Raw genomic sequence first — 18,775 nt, forward strand, 5'->3', positions numbered from 1 at the left:
TATGTTTTTGTTTAAATATAATATTCATATCGTATCTTTGGCTATAAGTAATTGTAATTGTATATTTGCTTTAAATATAAAATTAAATTAAATTAACAAAGGGTAATGTATTATGAAACAAATCTACCTTTGAAATGATCTTCAAACAACCGTTTCCGTCTTTATTTCTATGCATCTTATCTAAATTATACAGACAATCTTATATAACAGAGGTTAATGAAACGTATCTCTGATATTTGTATCTGAAGCACGATCGCCTTGCAATCCCCATCGAGCAAAACATCCAAGTTCCGAGATAAGATCTAATCTATTTCATGCAGATTATGTTCCAATAGTTCTGTTAATTTCTCATTTGTCTCCATTTTGGCTGACAGTTCTTCAATACACGTTTTCATTTGAATTTGCAGTGATATAATCAAACATCAAATAATTTTCTCAGCTTGAACTGCAGACATTTTATACCAAATTAATCGAGTTGGTCATGAAAAATACGAATATTTTGTCAAAGGTCTCTAAAAATACGCCGCTTTTAATTTCGTTTCCTGTTCAAATCTGGATAATTTTTTACTCACACGACGTGATTTGAAATTGGAAATATAAAACAATTCAATCATGTTTGGGAATTAGAATTTAACATGATATGGTACTCTATATAACCTAGAGAAAGAAAATTGCGCAGAATTCTTAATTATATAGTTGGACAATTAAAACTATATAAGTACAGGTAGTTGTACAAAATAAGTCATATAAGATATAAGTACAGGTAAATGTATATAATATATCATAAGAAAAACATCTTATATATCCACAAGTCGTTGGATAAGTAATATATAGTCTCGCATAACCTCCAATAGATGAAATTAAAATGAATAAATTTACAAACCAGAGAAATTTCAGTAAGTGCTTAACTCTGGAAGGGGAAATGATGAGTTATCCTAATAATCTCACTCGTTAGGAAGCTTATAAGTACATGTATACTATAATGAACAAATGTATACACGAAGACCTGATTAATATATCATTTGCTTGTGTTGTCTACTATACCAATATAAGGCAGTTGAATGGGATTTTTTTTAGCAAAAAAAAAAACTATTCAGAAAATCAAAGGAAACATTGGTTCAAATTATAGTTAATCAAATGGATATTTATCCGGCAGATTTAAAGGACTACAATATTTAATTTTGTTAGCTTTATACAAAATATTAGCTCTAAACTGAATGACAAATACTACTTTTTATTAAATCACTTCACTAGGAATCACAGTTCCACAAGACATCTCTATATTGTTGATAACATTTAGTAAAGTTTTGACCAATTTATGATATCTATATCCCTGTTGTAACAGTTCTTTTTAAGTATATCTACATACGTGTATTATTTTGATAATTTTTATCAAAATAAAACCATATTATAATCTATCTCTATCTGATTGATTGATCGTTTCTTGCATATTTAGGGAGCTACCATTTGATTTTTATGGGGGGGGGGGGGGGGGGGGGGGGGCTAGGATGAAATGTGAAAAAAAATAGGCAGGACAGGAGTTTTGAGGGAAAAAAAAAGGCATGATGAGCAACTTGGCAAAAAAAAAAAGGCAGGATGACAATTTATGTAAAAAAAAGTTAGGATAAACTAATAAAAAAAAATGCAAGACCGAATAGAGTGGAAAAAAAGGCAGGACAGAGATTTCATCCTAACCCCCCCCCCCCCCCCCATAAAAATCAAATGGTAGCTCCCTTAACATCCGGTGGCAAATACTGCATGCATAGTCAGGATGAGAACAAAGTAGTAATTAACGCAAGGTATGTTCTTCAGCAAGGGTCAACCTGTATGACGGTCTGGAAATTTAGACTGCCACTGGCAAATGAGGGCAAGTTGAATATGGGCAATCATTTAGCCTTACACCAGACAACCTACAGATCGGCAAAAAACTGTAGCAATAGTGCATAAATATGCAGGGAGCGTGGCACTATCCTCGTATTATCTGTAACAGAAATCAAGTGTTTCATAATCTTAATAGTATGTTATCTCCTAGATTGGAAATGTTTTAAAATATGAAGTAAAATTGTAGTGGCCTCGCATAACTAATAATAAATTTGCTAAAACCGGGGTCACACATTCACGATTTCAACTGTCGTTTTGTACCATGCGAAAGATACAAATCGGATTAGAATCGGATTAAGAACGGGTTAATCGGGACAAATTCGTTTGGAAACGGCTGAATTTGGACGCTTCCTGAACAATATCTGATTGTTGTGGTGATTCAATAAATGTTTTTACAGATTTTAATTAAAGTTTGAATTTCCAGCCACGATTCACAGGATCTTGATCAGACATTTGACAATTTTTAATCGGGAATGGTCCTGGCAAGGACGGCAGTAAAAATCGTGAATGTGTGACCCCAGTTTAAGCGTGTAAAATCGGTGTTATTAAAAGATAGTACTGAAAATAGTTGCAAAGAAACTTTTAGATTAAGTTAAATGATGTAAAGTAGTTTAGATTAATAGAAATTCACCATGCCAAATGAACGATAAAGGTCTTCAGCAGGTATGTTTGGGCCAAACTCTGAAATGATCTGACAAATGACAATCACAATTAAACGATTTCAAAAGTGTGTGATTTACAACAGAATGGAAGCTCTCAGGTTTGGCTCCTGAAGATTTATATCATTAGGTAATATTATTTATTATTATTGAAAATTATGATTTTTTAGTAGGTGCTTTTTGTCTTAATATGTGCTGCCTATATTTGTCAAAAATATATTGCATGTGTTACTTACATGGCAGACGTTGCTTTAGTGTCTGAAATGATGTAAGTGCTCATAAGAAATATACCTACTTACTGTTTTACCTATGATACATGTATACTATTACTGCTATACAGTGTTATAATTGATTTGATTTTGGTGTTTTAACGCCACTTTTAAGCACCGCTTTTGGGCTATTTCGTGGCGGCCAGTTTTTATTGGTGGAGGAAGCCGGAGTGCCCGGAGAAAACCACCGATCTTCGATAGGAAAACTGACAATCCTAGTCAATTAAGATTGGAGTCGAGTGCACCCGCACGTGCGGGGTTCGAACTCACAACCTCAGTGTTGACTGGCTAGTGATTACAGTAGTAACTACTTAGACCACTCGGCCACCGAGGCCCCTACAGTGTTATATGAAAATGAGAAGATTTGGTATGATTGGCAATGAGACAAATCTCAACCAAAGACCAAATGACGTAGAAGTTAGCAACTATAGGTCACCGAAAGGAACGGTCGTCAACAATGAGCAAAACCCATTACGCAAAGCCAGCTATTAAAAAAGGGCCCGAAATGACAAATGTAAATTTATTTATCGACTTGATTAATGCACAAAATAAAACAAAAAAAATAAATGAAATAAAAATAAATATGACACATGTATACTGCAACAAACGACAACCATTGAATTATAAACTCCTGACTTTGAACAGGCGTATACACAATAATGTGGAGGGTTTAAACATGTTTGCGGACGCCCAACCGTCCTCTAACCTGGTACAGTTGGATAACAGCACAACATTAGAAAAAAATATATAAAAATCAACTTGACAAAAGAGCTTAACTTATCAGATCGATTCAAAGCACAAAAAACAACAAACAAAAACACTTCAAACACTAAGTAAAGATCTTCGAGTACTCGCAGTTACTGAAAGCTAGTTCAAAGCCAATAACAACTAATAAAACAGTCATGTATCTACGACTAAATTATCAATCAGTACACATGTATTATGCATGGTTGCAATGCTGACAGTATTGTATTGTCATTATGTGTCGGTTAAAATCTCTACAAAGCGTATGCAACTTGTAAATTATGCGTATCGACCTTAAATAAAACATCAATGTCTATTTCTATGATAATGTATGTAAAAAGGCATTAATTATCTTTAGACTGATAAATCTGTCTCAAATCTGAGCGTAGGTATCAAGCCAGGGGACAGCACTCATCAGTCTTTAATTATCTTCTCAGTATGTTAATCGACGCGCTGTATTCTTTTGTAACAGAAAAATGAAGTTTGATAGGATTTGTGATTGATTGTTTAAATAACGTTTGATTAACGTCCAGTGGCAAACATTTCAATCATATTTTGTACGAATACAATGAAAACATTGAATGAATAAGAGCAAGAGGTATTTTTAAATGGACAGATTAAGATGAAGGACGGATTGGCCAAGAAGGTTTAATCCACAATGCCTGTACCAAGTCATGAATATGACAATTGTTTTCCATTCGTTTGATGTGTTTGAGCTTTTAATTTTGCCATTTGATAAGGGACTTTCCCTTTTGAATTTTCATTGGAGTTTGGTATTTTTGTCATTTTACTTTTTGGATATAATGCCACTTATTATTCTGAACGTGCAACAGCCCGCCTACTTATTCCAGAAAGAGTTATATAAATGATTCTTTAATGTGCTTAGATGGAACCCTCTCCAAGCATTTGGGCGGATGAACGTAATTATTTCCGTCTAGACCTGAATGCGTATTTATAAATCCCACATAGCTCAACGGACGTCTCTCAATTCAACTCTAACCACTGGACGGAAACAGTTCATTTAGCCATGATGTTTCTAATACTGGTACCTGGCTGTTATTTGACAAGTTTGACTTAATAATTGCATAATGAATATTTTACGGAAGGGGCTAACCTACGTGTTTCTATATTAAAGTCAATTATTCGAATACATGCTTTGTGAGAACGATTTAAATAAAGGGTTGCTGTTGTCGTACATTGTTAAATCATTTTGTTTGTTTTAATATTACCCTGCGTATTTTCCGCAAGGTTAAGCAGGTGCAGGATAGATATGCCAAAGTATGGCGTGTGACACGTCACGTGTCCATTTATACGGTGGTAACTATTCGTCTGATGACACGGAGTTATTACGTATACTCTTTCCGAATGCATATGACAGTTACATTATCAAATTTAAGTCACTTTGGTTGTAGTATATCGCCCGATGAAAGGACGTTTCATTTATCTTGCCAAATGTTAATGACAGCCAAAAAGAAAATATTATTTTAGTTTAGCGTTTTTTACTCAAAACTACTGTCCTGCCTATTTTTTTCTAATTTCATCCTAGCCCACCCCCCCCCCCCCCCCCCCCCCCCCCCCATAAAAAAACAAATGGTAGCTCCCTAAAACTCAAACATGGAAGTTAGAGTGAATAATTGAACCATGTCAGACAGTGATGGTAAAAACCAAGTTGGTATTAAAAATTTGGGCATTAGCGGTTTTGAAAGACATAAACTGGACAGTTTGGATGCTTTTAAGAGCGTGTTCTCAAAACGCTAATTCAGTCATACAAAAATGAAAACTGTTACATTTGTAATTATCAGACAAGAATACAATACAATGTATTATGTATATCACTATTACTGTTTTTATTCGAGCGCCATTGTTAATTCGCATCACTGATATAGATCTGACATACTAAATTGTATCATTATGCCTGCTACAATGTATCTGTAAAGTGTTTTACAATGAATTACATGTATAAATCAGTAGAGCTTATATATGATAACGTGTAAACCCGATCAGTCAGATCAAGTGTTACGTATATGCATAAATTTAACTAACGATTTATATTTTGATGTATCAATTTTGCACAGCTTCTTGTGGATCAATATCCTTACTCACACGAAGGAGAAATAATCCCAGGGTTATATATAAAGCAATGGAAATACGAAAGTCTTCAATATCAATAAATAGCTTCCAAAAATGAAATAAGATAAACCTCATTTGAATAGTAATTTAGAATGATCTGCTTGTTATCTATACAATGTGCTAGAATCTGTGGACCTACTGAAACGACAGTATCTTCTTTCTAGCTCGAATTACAACAAGTGTACGTGTACATGACTTATCAAAAGTAATCTAAGTTTAAGACTTTAGACTTTATATTGTTGTTTGTGCAGCAATATCATTGAATCATCTGCTTCCGGTGAATAAGTAACACAGTTAGGTCACTTCTTTAAAGCTATTGTCCACTTCAAGAATGTATTAAAGGAGCACACACACTGATAGACAGGTTTAATGTCTGAATTGACTAAATATGATTTGCCTGGCCGATAAGTTGTTCATTTACAGTTATCACTATCATGTCAACTTTGATGGTTTGATTTCGAATTCTTGCTCGTGGCGAGGTGTGTTCGACTCCGATATGAATGGAAAAGGATTGCCAGTGGTAACGTTGCCGAAGGTCGTTGGTTCTCGCTTGGTACTCCGGCTTTCTGCACCAATAAAAACTGACCGCAACTGTACATACATGGTTGCTGAAAGTGACGTTCGTTCGACACCAACAAACAAACAGATTATAAAATATTTCAGATTCTGTTATTGGTTTCAATGATAACCAAATTTTACTCATTTCCAAATTTGACATCTTCGGAAGGCTGCATGCTGGCATCACCTCTTTTGTTGGTAATTCACATTGCCAAAGCATCAATGCATGTATGTGTCTGTCAGCTGTGGTACATACATGTACGAATAAAATTATATGTGAGGTAATTGTAAAACAAGAGCAACTCAGCAACTATATATAGAGGTTAACAAACAATTTCCCATAGACAAATAGGAATGAAATAATGTCAAGCACTGAAAAGTAAAACAACAAAAATACCGATCTCCACTGAAAATTCAAAACAGAAAATCCCTTAACAATTGGCAAAACACATCAAACGAATGGAAAACAACTGTCACATTCCTGACTTGGTACAGGCATTTCCTTATGTAGAAAATGGTGGATTAAACCTGGTTTTAAAGCTAGCTAAACTTCACTTGTATGACAGTCGTATAAAAACCTCACCAGAGGCAAATTCCCAAAAGGGGCTATTAAAATCCATACACAGAAAAAACAAACAACGCCATTGCCAAAATAATTCGAAACAAGATAAACAATAGTACCTTCTCTAATTTTTTCACTATTTTCACATTTCTCAACCAATTGTGAAACAATTGTTCTCCTCACTAATGAAGTAACTGTTCTCGACAAATGATTGGTTGAAATTTAATTATGACGTCAATTTTTTTTTGGTTTCTTCAGAATTTTTTATTGTGACGTCATTAAAAAAGGCGACCATGCCTGATGACGTCACATATAAAGAACACAACTTTCTGCAAATCTTTGAAAAAGAAAAATAAAAATCATTAGAGAAACAGATTCCACCACTATTATCAGGCTTATTATGATATTTCTCGGCCTCGCGCTTTAAATAGCAAATTTTAACTGTCTCGAGTGGGGAAATATCGTAACACAGTTGTTACAGTGATGGAATCTATTTCTCCACTATCGAAACTCATCGCGTATCTCCTGTTAAAGTAGATATATGACTCATATCCAGTGACTAAGTCCAGAAGTTTTTGTTATAGACGTTGAGAAATCTTTGGCGACCCCATGCGTAAATGTCCTTTTTTAAAACAACTTAATAAGTGAGATGAACGTTAACCTGATCTGACCCAGCCAATGAATGGTCATGTCCAAGCTGTTATGGCGTTGATAATATATATGATATGATATGAATATGATACTTTATAAGCTTGGTGCGTCCGAAGCGCTTTTCTAGATTAAATTTCATCAGGAATTCCCAAACTTAATATTTGAAAGCCAAGGATTTATAAATACTAGCTGACTACAAGAGGAATCATCTTTAAACGTTTCAATATAATGGATATTGTATAAAATTATCGGTGATTTTGTCGTATCACCAGCTTCGGATGAAATTGCTTATGGTGGTACCAAACACCTTGACTAAAATGAATTTGGCTGGTTTAATTTTCATAAAATTTTGACAAAACATTTACTTTGACCCGTTGACAAAAAAAAAAAAAAAAAAGATGATTTAAAAAATTTGAACCACACACTTTATCGGAAAAATTTCATTGGATATATAGCAGTTTGACAAACATTAATTTTGATCATTGAGAAGCTTAGTATTTCCTTAACAATAGGACGTGATTGAAACGTTCAGCTGACTTTTACAGAGTTATCTCCTTGTAGTGTTATGTACAAATGTATCACCTTAAGACCTGTGTGTGCTGTAATCACCAATACCATAAATCTTGGTAAATCAGCAGTATGTCTCTTTTTGTCATTTTTGGATTGCGGTTGCAAGATCAAACACTCAGTTATTGAAACTTATTTATTTTGAAAGCAAATGAGTAAATACAGACACTGAATTACAACTTTAGGAACACATTCACATTAAAATAGGCATTTCCTATAGGCAAGTAATGTTTCAGTAAGTTCATGAAGATACCTGAAGTAAACTGAAATAAATAAAAAACTTAACTATTTTTTTTTTATTCAAATATATACTGAGTGCCAATAGAAACGCAAAACATCTCGTTCAAAGTCACGTTTGGTCACATTCTAAACCCGTTTGGTCCCTTTTGAATACACATTTTAAAATGTTGGTTCAATGCATTCTTCAAAACATTGGTTACATGTTCGGGAGCTGCCATTTGATTTTATGTCTTGCATTTTTTTAGTTGTAATCTCTGTCCTGCCTTTTTATTTTCCACTCTATTCGGTCCTGCCTTTTTTTTTTAGTTTATCCTGACTTTTTTTTACATAAATTGCCATCCTGCCCTTTTTTTTTGCAAAGTGTCTCATCCTGCCTTTTTTTTACTCAAAACTCCTGTCCTGCCTATTTTTTTCAAATTTCATTCTAGCCCCCCCCCCCCCCCCCCCCTATAAAAATCAAATGGTAGCTCCCTTACTTTACAACTTGAACTTTCATTAATTTGTTTTAATTTTAGAAACTTGCAATTAACCCCATAGGCGTCAAAATAAAACTCACAAATGTTCTTCCAAATGTATATACACTGGACCAGATTCAAGAGAAAATTCTTAAAAACATTACTTTTTTGTTTTTATCAATTTTCATATTTTTGGAGGTGACATGTACTAATATGGAATTTGCAAACGTTAAAATTAACAAGCTCAGGAAATTCAGTGAAATGATCAGTGGGCATATCCTTAGAAATCTTAGAACCATTGATCAACTTCCAAAGAAGATCTGTCGGTTTGAATTTTTCAGTAAATTAATGGGATAGCTTTTCTACATGTGTATTAGTACTCACAATAATACATATGTTTACACAAATCTTTCACATTTTGTACAACGTGTTGCTTCGTTAGATTTGTTCTGAACCATCAAATGGCAACATAAAGTTTGCTTGAAGTACTTCAACTAAATATATTGAATTTTATGTTTATACGCTGAGTAATGATAATACTTGCTTGATGATTTTAACGAAAAATCAATCGAAACTACTCGGCCATTCTCGCTTCGCCCGAGAATGACCGAGTAATTACGATTGAACGAATAGCTTCATCTCATCTGGTATTTCTAATTGTTAGTGCACTATTATAATAATATGACTTTGTTAACACTTTGTTGGACGGTATATTCACAAGGGGTTCTGGTTTTTAGTGTTTATCATTGCATGAACAAAAATGTACATTAAAAGTCTTAAAATGACCTGTTTGTGAGTGCTCAAGTCAGATATATTTAGATTGTCTATGTTTAGATTCAGTTCTATGGTAACTTTAACGAAATATGTTTAAAGTCAGGGTACTTTCCGCCATGTTTTAAATATGTCAATCATCTGCTTCCGAAAATCAGGATTCATAAAAGCATACACGAACGGATTACTGACGTTGTACGTAAAATATAAATAAAATATTGTCACATTAAAATCAATAAGGTCATGCATCATCAACCATGCAGGTAAAAATACAATTATAAAAATAACGGCCACTATTGAAAGCATCAATGCAGTTTTGATATTATTCATTCGGATCTTCTCTAGTTTACTGTGTAAGACACCTTTCGTACGATCGGTAAATCCATTTTTAAATTTTCCGGAGCATGACGATTCGTTCAGATTGATATCTTCCGTTTGTGTTGTAGCATCATTTCCAAGGTACACTATTTCGGTATTGTCGTTTTCTCCAATGGGACTCTGTTTGAAAGTGCAACACGGAAATGACTCATTGCGTAACCGTCGCCTCCGTCGTTTTAGAATAAAGCCGTAAATTATACAGTAAATGAAGATAACGGCAATGACACAGACAGCGTAAAATGCCGAATGGATGGTTTTGAATGTTTGTGCACCTTTCTTTCCAAATGTTAAATAGTTGAAATAGCAATGACCAAACATAACAATGTGTCTCTTTAATTCATCGGTTTTGTTGTGTAATCCAGATTCATTCATATGCAAATTATGGGCTTTCATTAGGTTGTTTTCTATTTCTTCGGGACTCAGATTCGGATCTATTGTTGATGTTTCGTTGAGCAAAGATGTCAAATTAGATTGCCGATCATCAATTTCATAAATATAAACTCCATAACTAAGACATATAAAAATTCCAATAACAAAGGCAATGATTACCGACATGCAAATTAGAACCCCAGCACGCGATACAGTCATAACTCTCATAAATGGACGACAAATGCAGAAATATCTGTCAATTGCAATCATTACCATTGTTAGAGCTGAAAATGAAATAGTACTCGTTGTCAAGAAATGAAAAATTTTGCACAAAATATCATTTTCCATTTCAAATTTATTCAATTCCATTGCAATTGTGGCGGGGATTGTTATCAAACATGTTGTGAAATCCGTCCCGGCGAGCGTAAGAATAAAAATAGTGGATGTGTACTTTGACCTAGCACGTGTAAATCCATAGAGAACTAAGCCGTTTCCAATAACGCCAATTACAGAAAACGCACACATGATCCCGACTGCAATTTTGATGTCAGTTTCAAGTTCTTTCGGCTCCTCCCCCTCCATGTCTTCCGAACAGTAATACGTCACAGATGTAACAAGTGCAGAACGTCACAATATCTGAAGAAGAAAGATGAGAATTTGACAAACTGTCAGTTTTACATTAAACATGACGAACTAATCGTAAATTGATACAAATCTGTTTTAGATCAAGGCTGAAAAAGTATTTGATAGTTTGTTTACTTGATGCTAGGGATCACTATTGGCTATTTTATACGTTTCACGTCCCGTTATTCAAATCTCATAAATTACTATATGATTGGTTGTTGGTAAATGTTCTTGTTGACAACAAGTGCTGGACTTAAGGATCGGACTGAATTTGGTCGACTATAGGCATTATGCCAGGGTTGTTTTTTTTATGTCAACTTAAATTTGCAAAACCTACATTTCTTTTAAACCAACTTCGTCAGGAAAATAACACAAAAATATAAACACGCTCATAGATTAAACATTTTTAACATATAAATATTTTTCTGTTCAATGATATTATGTAATCAGCTTCATATCAGTAGTGGATGTTTTTATTTGGAACCAAACAATGATATACGGCACACATTGAAATGATCCCATAATATTGTAATACTAGGCTTTATTTTTCGCAGATACTAGACATCTCGATTTCAAAGACCAAACTTCTTCGCGAGGTTTTATTTTTAAACTTTTTAATATTTTTGGCAAATTGTCTTGTACAAGTTGAAATATTGAATCAAGGGAAAATTTATCTTTTCAAAGACGTAAGGGAAAATACGATAAAGAATTCATTCGAATTTGTTTTTCGGATCTACATGTCGTTTGTCTAGTTTACGGTTGGAAGGTCGTAAGGCGGTTAAAGATATTTATTAGAATCAAATGTTAGGCGGTTATTTATATAAATACGTTTTTATTAATCATCTCGCACATATCGAATCGAAAAATGTACACTTCTTTAGAAGAAATAGATATAACCTCTCCATAAAGGAAATGAAATTTTACAAAGGGAACGGACAGTCGTCTCGAAGTTCATCAATATTGTGGAAACATCTTAGAAAAGACAACGAGCACTTATAACTGTTCTTTCCATGGCATGGTTAATGTGAAAATATGGAGATACGGTACATTTGCTAATGATACAACTGTCCACCAACGTTCAAATGGAGTGGATGTAAGCAATTATAGGCAACTGTACGGCTTTCAACAATGAGAAAACCCCATACCGTATAGTCGGCTATAAAAGGCACCGACATGAAAAATACGAAACTATTCAATTGAGAAAATTGAATTTGTTTTCAACTTACAAAATGTATGAGTTGGAATGTCCTTTTTGATATCTTTCCCCTGTTTTTGATAACTTCGGATAAATCATACTTAACAACACAAATAACGCATTATATCTTTCAAAATATAGCAGTTTCAAAATTTCTTGTTTTGCCCAAAATTTGTAGAAATTTAGTATATTTGAAGCATATCCTTGAAAAGAATGCTGAGTTTACAGAGAGATTTTCATTTTCATAGCGACAATTTAGATTTATCAACGGTTTATGTAGAAAAATCTGAATTATTTACAGAGATTGTGTCGTCTAAATATTTGTATGTATTAGCAGATGTATTGTTAAAATTTCTATAAAGTATTGTTAAGTTGGGTCTTGATATGCGTGTAATTTAGTCATTATATAAATAACACATAGCTGAGAGGGTGATAGAGCAGATTGTTACCCCGAGAAAACATTGTCAACTGAGACGAAGCCAATTAAAGTTGACAATGTCTTTTCGAGGGGTAACAATCTGCTCTATCACCCTCTCAGATATGTGTTATTTAATTTATACTGAATGTTCTGTTATTACTGTTTATCAAATTTCAAATTCAAATTAAGTAATAAACTATGACGTCTTGTACATAACAACCATCCTTATCTAATAAAGCGCACACTTGATCAAGCATCTCCGTGAAGGATAATAGAGTATTTACCATAGGATAGAGTAAATTGTCTCCCTCGTATCAACCAATCAAAATCTGGCATTTTGACATGAAGTATAATAAAATCTTTTATTCATAAGAGTTAATAAGAAACACAGCTGGTCCGCATTGAATACCAAACACATGACAATAGAATTTATTTCAGGCTAGGGGTTCCTAACTCAGGACAGGCGCAAAAAAGCTAGAAATTTTCGGAAATTAAAGTATCACACAGTCTAAAACATAGCAGAATAAATATTGTTTCATGTTTAGTTTTATGTTGAAAAAAAAATGTTTTAATTGTATTCAGATGTATATTATTGTGTTAATGCCAATTTTCACATAATATTAATAATTAAGATATTGGTAAATTTCATTGATACTTGAATAAAAAGGATGTCCTACTAAAAAGTGAACTTTCTCGATCATGTTAAGAAGTTTAATCTCGTTTCACATTGGTAATCTTTGTTTTTCTTACTGTGTACCTGACAGATATGCACTGTTCAATGTCGTAAATCTCACAATTGTTGCCTAGAATTATTAAACTAATCCGCTTAAACAAAGTTCTTTCAAGTGAACAATAAACAATCATGATTAAGGCGTTTAAGCGTTTATGCAAGATTTTAATGAGTCAGTTTTTCTTCCAAATCTGCGTCTTTAGACTTTATTGCATTTTTATAAAATTGTATAACGTAGAACTAATTTTCACATGTGTTTAAAATAATAAAAAAAAACATTTAAAAGACAAACAAGATGAAGATTTGTCCTCCGTGTTTTTCTTTCTTGGCTTAACAGTCTTGTTGTAAAGTTTATAATCAATACATCTTGTAAAGACTTGTAATGTTTTTTTTATTAATATCGATTCGCTCATTTAAATTTTCCTCTTTATTGTATCAAAATTCTGTATACAAATCGGCCAAGCAAAAGATCGTGTTTTTCGCACTTATTCATGGTGTTGCTTCATAGTACATGAAAATACAGCCAGAGATGTGTGAGTGTAAGAAGTCGAATTCTATTCATCAAATTAATTACTTTGCGGTTGTTTTTCTTGAAATTTTATTCTGCTACATTTTACAACGGTATGCTTTTTTTTATTTGTTGACATTTATAAAACAAAATACGATTTTTCATGTGTTAGCATTTATATAAGTTCGGAAGCTTACCGGTATAATGCCTTTGACAAATTAATTAGTCTTGTCTTATTAATGCAAAATATCAAGGTTTAATCTCTATATATATATTTGTATTTTATGATTGTTTAGCCTTTAGGCATAATCAAAATACTAAGTTGTCGTGTATCTAGATCTAGTCTAAAACCGCAGAGATTGGAATTTGGTTCATCAGATTATTTTTTTATGCTACTGTTTTGTTTGACCACGGCTTTTAAACCATCCAGAATGATTTCTTGTGTATAAGTTGATTTACTCTTCTGTCGATACAAGCAGTATAAATTTGCCATTGAAAATTACATAAAAAGGAATGAAAGGAATCGCTATCAATACCACAACAGGTATAAAAACTAGGACAAACAACAACGAACAACGCATGTTATAAAAAAAAAAAAAAACAGAAGCAGAAGAAATCTAAGAGACCCGATGATAAAAAATGATTGACTCAACACAATGACCAAAAGAAACAAAGACTAACAACATACAACGATTTAGATGGTATTATCGACATTGTGGGACATTCTTGTATATTCTACGTACAGTTATGCAACTCCTGTACTCTCTTAAGGAAATTGAATAATGTCCTGTTACATCTAAGTATGTTTAAAACACTGACTGACCGGAAGTAAATGAAAAAGTATTCGCTTTAGAAATCGGAGAAAAACATGTTACCAATTTCTAATAATGTGGCGATATTTTTGGTATTTTTATATGTGTTCAGACTCTTTTATTGGATATTTTTCATGCGTTTTCTTTTGAAAACTGTTGTGTTTTATATTCACTTAATTTGTGGAATAAATATAGCCAATTCAAGTGAAAGGAAATATTGTTTGTTTTATTTCGAAATAATTTCTTTTATAGATTGATCAAACTAACATCATTAGCTAGCACGCTTGCACCTTTAAGCAACAGGTTCTATTCATACTGACTGTGTGTGGGCGAAGAAGTCGCCATATAAGAGTTAGCTTAGAGTTGGGCCTCTAAAACGTTTATTTCCGTTTTTTATTCACGCATTTTGTAATAAAATAATTCCTTCAAAAACTAATTAGATGAAGAAAATTCCTGAAATAATCGATTACGTCTTCAGTGTACAACAAAAGCGTAATAAAGAAGGCATAAAACTTAAAACAACCCTCAGGTAAAAGCCAAAAAAAGATTTCTGGTAGACTCATGAATTCTATAGGAAGAATTAATTGTTCACGCGGACTGTTGTCCGTACATGTATCATTCCTGGTTTTGTTTTTTTTACGCCATAATAGTCTAGATAACCATAGGTGGTTTGTTCACACGTGAGGCTCATTTAATATAGTCTGGCTCCCGTCCGGTATTTGACTATGTTCGTTTATGTATCATTCAGGGTTTGTATTTTTGTTTTACGCCATATAGATTAGATAACCAAAGGAAGTGATTTGTGCACACATTAGTTTCTTTTAAAGAGTCAAGTTTTCGTCCGGTATTTGACTACTCGCCAACAGTTTTTTGTTAGGCATACTGAATATTTACAGAGGAAACGAACCTAGATAAATCTGATCTTACCAAAGTCAGGCAACCTCTGTCAACATATATTTGAACGTCTAACAGATGTTCACATGGAAACTTTGTTGCCAACAATGCCATAATATCTGTTTATATTGGTAACAAATATTCTATACCCTTTGTGCCGTTCGGAACACATACTGTTCAACAAATATTTGTTCCAGGAGAAATAATATTACATAATATTTCTTCCATTTGGAACTTCTATTATGAAGGAACTTCTATTTCATGACACCCTGACCATGTATTGTTCATTGTTTTTTGTCTTTCTTTAGAAGAGACCTCGGTGACCGAGTTGTCTAACTAGTTTAACAACTGTATCACTAGCATGACAACACTGCTGAAGTAATGAGTTCAAACCCCGCACGTGGCAAATGAATTACACTCCAATCTTAATTGACTTAGATTATCAGTTTTCCTACCGAAGGTCGGTTGTTCTCTACGGACACTCCAGCTTCCTCCGGCAATAAAACTAACCGCCACAATTTAGCCAATTGTGCTGAAAGAGGAGTTAAAAGCACCGACAATCAATCAATCAATCATCTTTCTTTGAATGTGTATTTTCGTTTTACAGTTCGTGGATGTTAGTAACTATAATAGATCAACTGACGGACTTCGATAATGAGCAAAAAGAAGTCATATCGTATAGTAAGCTGTAAAAGAGTCCGACATGACAAAATGTGAAACAACTCAAACGATAAAACTAACGACTCGATTTATCCACTACTGGCCATAAGTGATTCCCGTTTTAAGCTAATGCATCAGGTCTGACAATCAAATGTAAACTATCTTGTTATCCATACATTCTTGTTTGTAATATTTAGTTCTGACTATAAGATAAATTTAAGTTAGAAACCCTTGAAGTTCTTTAAATATGTGACATCTAGGCTGACAATGAGACATTTTTTTGATAGAAACATCTTTTTAATTTGTCGAATCCAGGCCTGAAAATAAGATGTACTACAATGTAGCTAGTATTTAATCAAGTAAAAAACAAACAACGTTTTTTAGTATCTTTATGGGAAAAAAATTATCAAAGATCAAATTTGCGTTTTTTATACATCTGTTTACAAAACAGTTGTACCGATGGTGCTCATTTCTAAGGTAATTAGATTTAAAAAGAATTATTTATTAGATTATGAAAGAGTCTTCGGAGTTCCGTGTTAAAGTATTTGTACATTGTAAAGTATTGGGAGTGAAAAGTTCGTCTATAATCTACGCGTTGTTTTTTTTTCTACAGACGTAAGCACAATATAATTCCATTGCACTCACAATAGCAATGGGATTATGCAGATTAAGCGAAATACGTTTCTTTTCTGGTTTCTTGGAAACAGTATTCTTGACAGACAAGTTTTAATCGATGTATAGGTAATTATGCAGTTCAAAACTAGACGACATATCTCGAAGAAATGTTCAGCAAACAAAATTAATTGAAAACCTGTCATTTAAATAAGTTCTGATAACAATAGATATAAGATAAATGTACAAGAACTGATTCACATGAAAGTAATTCTCACGGCATTTTTTGGATATAACAACGGGTATGTTTGGTCTTGAAGTATGAAGTTTTACCGGCATATTCTATTCCTAGAATTTTGAAAAATTAACTTTACATAGCAAAGGTTTTTTTTTTAAAAAAAAGATAGAAAAATAAAACGAATAGTCAAAAGTACCAAATAAAAAATAACGTCAAGTGGTATGCATGTTCAGGACGATAAGGATGTGTGAAAAAAACTATTCTTTGTATAACCTTTTGTATTTCGTACAAGGCTGTGTGAAGCAACCAATAATCAATCAATCACACAGCATTGTTACCAGGAAGTCTCATTTATACATATACAAACCGATACAGATCTGCAGGCCGTTGGTTTTCTCGTTCGAATTGTTTCATATTTTGTCATCATGTCGGGGACTTTTATAGATTACTATACGGTCTGGGTTTTGGTCATTGTTGAAGGCCTCATGGTGGTCTATAGTTGCCTACTTCCACTTCATTTTGGCCTATGGTGGTAAGTTGTCTCATTGACACTCATACAACATAAACCGCATACAATATTTACGATAGCTTCAACAAATATTGTAATCTTAAGGACTTGAGTCATTTCAAGTTTAGGAATTTTTGTCAGATGTTCGGACTCCTTGGGTTTTTCCCTACGAAACAGGCTTGAATATTTTGCCCCATATCACCTACTTTTCTTTTCATAGAAGATTTCAATAGCTCATAATAGGTCATTACCAAAATTGAAGCAAATTCTTGTTTTCTTTTCTTACGATTTGCTAAATATAAGGAGTTCGATAACTTATCAATATTTTTAGCTTTTTTTGTTCCTGAACTAATGCTCTTCTGATTTAAAGTATCAGTTTTAAATTGCAGATTTTTAGAATTTCACCTGACTTCATCCTTAAAGTAAGATTATTTTAGTATTTAGATGAATTTAAATAAATAATGTGTACTTAGTACTTTCGGATAATAGTTTTCTTAGTATACAAAATCTAGCCAGCAAGTTGCCTCGTTGCCTTAATGGAAGCTACACAATTAGTTCGTAAGCGATTAACAGATGTTTTATCGACTGCAAAACACAGATTAAAGTCACGTGTAAGAAGACCTGCCAATCAACTACTAGCAATAGAAACACATGGCAAAATTAAAAGGTAGCTATGTTACAAACTTTGTAGTTTTTAATCTGATAACTAACTATCAGTAATGTATCAATTTCAGTATTTATGTAAATATATATCTTCATTAGTTATTTGAGATTGAAATGTTAGTTTAGCACTGATAATTCGCGCATTAAATTGTCTCAAACAGTGATAAATTCGAGCATTAATTTTTCGGTATTAGCAGACATGAGTTTAACAGAGATTTGTTTTGTAAATAACAATGCCTTTGTAGATAAGCCTAAGTATAGTGACAGTATGAGAGGATGTTCAACTTCATTTGCATCGTTACTTAAGTACTGTAACTAAAGTTCAAGTATACACGTACATGTAAGACGATGTGACAAACATGTTTCAATAAAATATTTTGGAATTTGAGTCAGCTTTTATGATCTGTCATTGGCTATCGTCTAAAGGTATTTATATACTCGAACACATTTATGAAAAATAATACTGTAGTTTTAAATCCAGATAATTCTTCATTACAAGATTTAAATTTTCTCATCACAAAATACAATTTGACAAAATTATAGCCTCTATTGACACCTCTATGAATCAGGTGAAAACAACAACAATTAGAAAAAATTGTATACAGGTTTAAAATGAATGTTTGAGAAGTTTTTTAATTTCACTTTTGCATTAAAAAAAAAGACCTAAGATACTAGTGCT

The 18,775-nt window shown here is 33.0% G+C and overlaps 1 protein-coding gene across 2 annotated transcripts in view; it reads right to left on the reverse strand.

Moving 5' to 3' along the window:
- Positions 1-8,143: 8,143 nt before the first annotated feature.
- Positions 8,144-18,775, reverse strand: part of LOC127720309 (cholecystokinin receptor type A-like) — a 69,043-nt gene continuing 58,411 nt past the window's right edge. For both annotated transcript variants that reach the window (XM_052226878.1, XM_052226879.1), the window contains exon 2: positions 8,144-10,870. In XM_052226878.1, the coding sequence (XP_052082838.1) occupies positions 9,590-10,816 (1,227 nt within the window). In that variant the 5' untranslated portion in view covers positions 10,817-10,870 and the 3' untranslated portion in view covers positions 8,144-9,589. The remainder of the gene's footprint in view (positions 10,871-18,775) is intronic.

This window comes from Mytilus californianus, unplaced genomic scaffold (assembly GCF_021869535.1).
Source record: "Mytilus californianus isolate M0D057914Y unplaced genomic scaffold, xbMytCali1.0.p SCAF_11, whole genome shotgun sequence".
In the NCBI taxonomy this organism is placed as follows: Eukaryota; Metazoa; Mollusca; class Bivalvia; order Mytilida; family Mytilidae; genus Mytilus; species Mytilus californianus.